This window comes from Aureococcus anophagefferens, assembly GCF_000186865.1.
Source record: "Aureococcus anophagefferens unplaced genomic scaffold AURANscaffold_996, whole genome shotgun sequence".
NCBI classification, from domain to species: Eukaryota; class Pelagophyceae; order Pelagomonadales; family Pelagomonadaceae; genus Aureococcus; species Aureococcus anophagefferens.
This window is the reverse complement of record NW_008706202.1, coordinates 2655-3649: the sequence shown is the minus strand read 5'-3', so window position 1 is coordinate 3649 and position 995 is coordinate 2655. Positions and strand designations below refer to the sequence as shown.

The following is a 995-nucleotide window of genomic DNA, read 5'->3' as shown; positions in this document are numbered from 1 at the left end:
CTGAGGATCCCCATGGGCCGCTCGAAGAACGCGCGGAACCGGTCGTAGGACCCGAGCGCCGCGGGCCGCGCGAAGGTCACGAGGGCCCAGTACTCGTCGAGGCGGTTCTGCACGGGGTAGCCGCTGGCCAGCACCCGCCGCCGCGTGCGGATGCGGCCCATGGCCTTGTAGAGCTGGCTCCGCGGCTCCTTCAGTCGGTGCGCCTCGTCGAGCACGAGCAGGCCGGGCCCCGGGTCGCAGAGCGCGGCGACGAACTCGGCCCTGGCGCCGGCGCCCCCCGCGAGCATGCGGAACATCTCGTAGCCCACGAGGAGCGCGCCGCCCTCGCGCTGCCACGCGGCGACGGCCGCGAGGCGCGCCGCCGCGCCGCCCGCCGCGGGCAGCGTCCGCGGCCGCAGCGCGCGGTCCCGGGGCAGCCAGCGCTCGATCTCGCCGAGCCAGTTCGATAAAACAAAGGCCGGGGCGATGACGAGGGCCGTGCGCCGCGGCGGGCCGCCGCCGAGCCAGCTCTTGAGCACGCAGATGAGCTGGAGCGTCTTCCCGAGGCCCATGTGGTCCGCGAGGACGCAGCCCCGCGCGTCGCCCTCCTCCGCCGGCCCGACGCACCGCTCCCACATGAAGCGCACGCCCCGCTCCTGGTGCGGCTTCAGGTGCCGGCTCAGGTCGCCGTCGAGGAACCGCGCGTCGTCGGGAGACGCGCCCGGGTTCAGCGCGAGGCCCGCCGGCGCCGCGCCGCCGGCGCGCGCGGGCTCCTCCACCGCCGCCGCGAAGAACTCCTCGCCGGCGCCGGCGCACCTAAGAAGGGCGCGGGTGGGCGCGCGCGCGGCCCGTGTCTCTCTCTGACGCGGCGAAGAACAGGCAGGGGATGAGGCTGCAGGTGCACGTCGAATTCGCGCTCGGCGCGCGGCCGAAGAGGGCGGCGAAGTCCTTCGGCGGCGCGTCCTCCTCGCCGTCGGACGAGTCGCTCATGGCGCGCTCGCGGCGGATGTGGCGCA

At 76.0% G+C, this 995-nt stretch overlaps 1 protein-coding gene across 1 annotated transcript in view; it reads right to left on the bottom strand.

Moving 5' to 3' along the window:
- Nucleotides 1–39: 39 nt before the first annotated feature.
- Nucleotides 40–995, bottom strand: part of AURANDRAFT_69145 (hypothetical protein) — a gene marked incomplete at both ends in the record, with an annotated part of 3610 nt that continues 2654 nt past the window's right edge. Inside the window, one exon of the mRNA XM_009044897.1 lies at nt 40–795. Coding sequence (XP_009043145.1) covers nt 40–795 — 756 coding nt within the window. The remainder of the gene's footprint in view (nt 796–995) is intronic.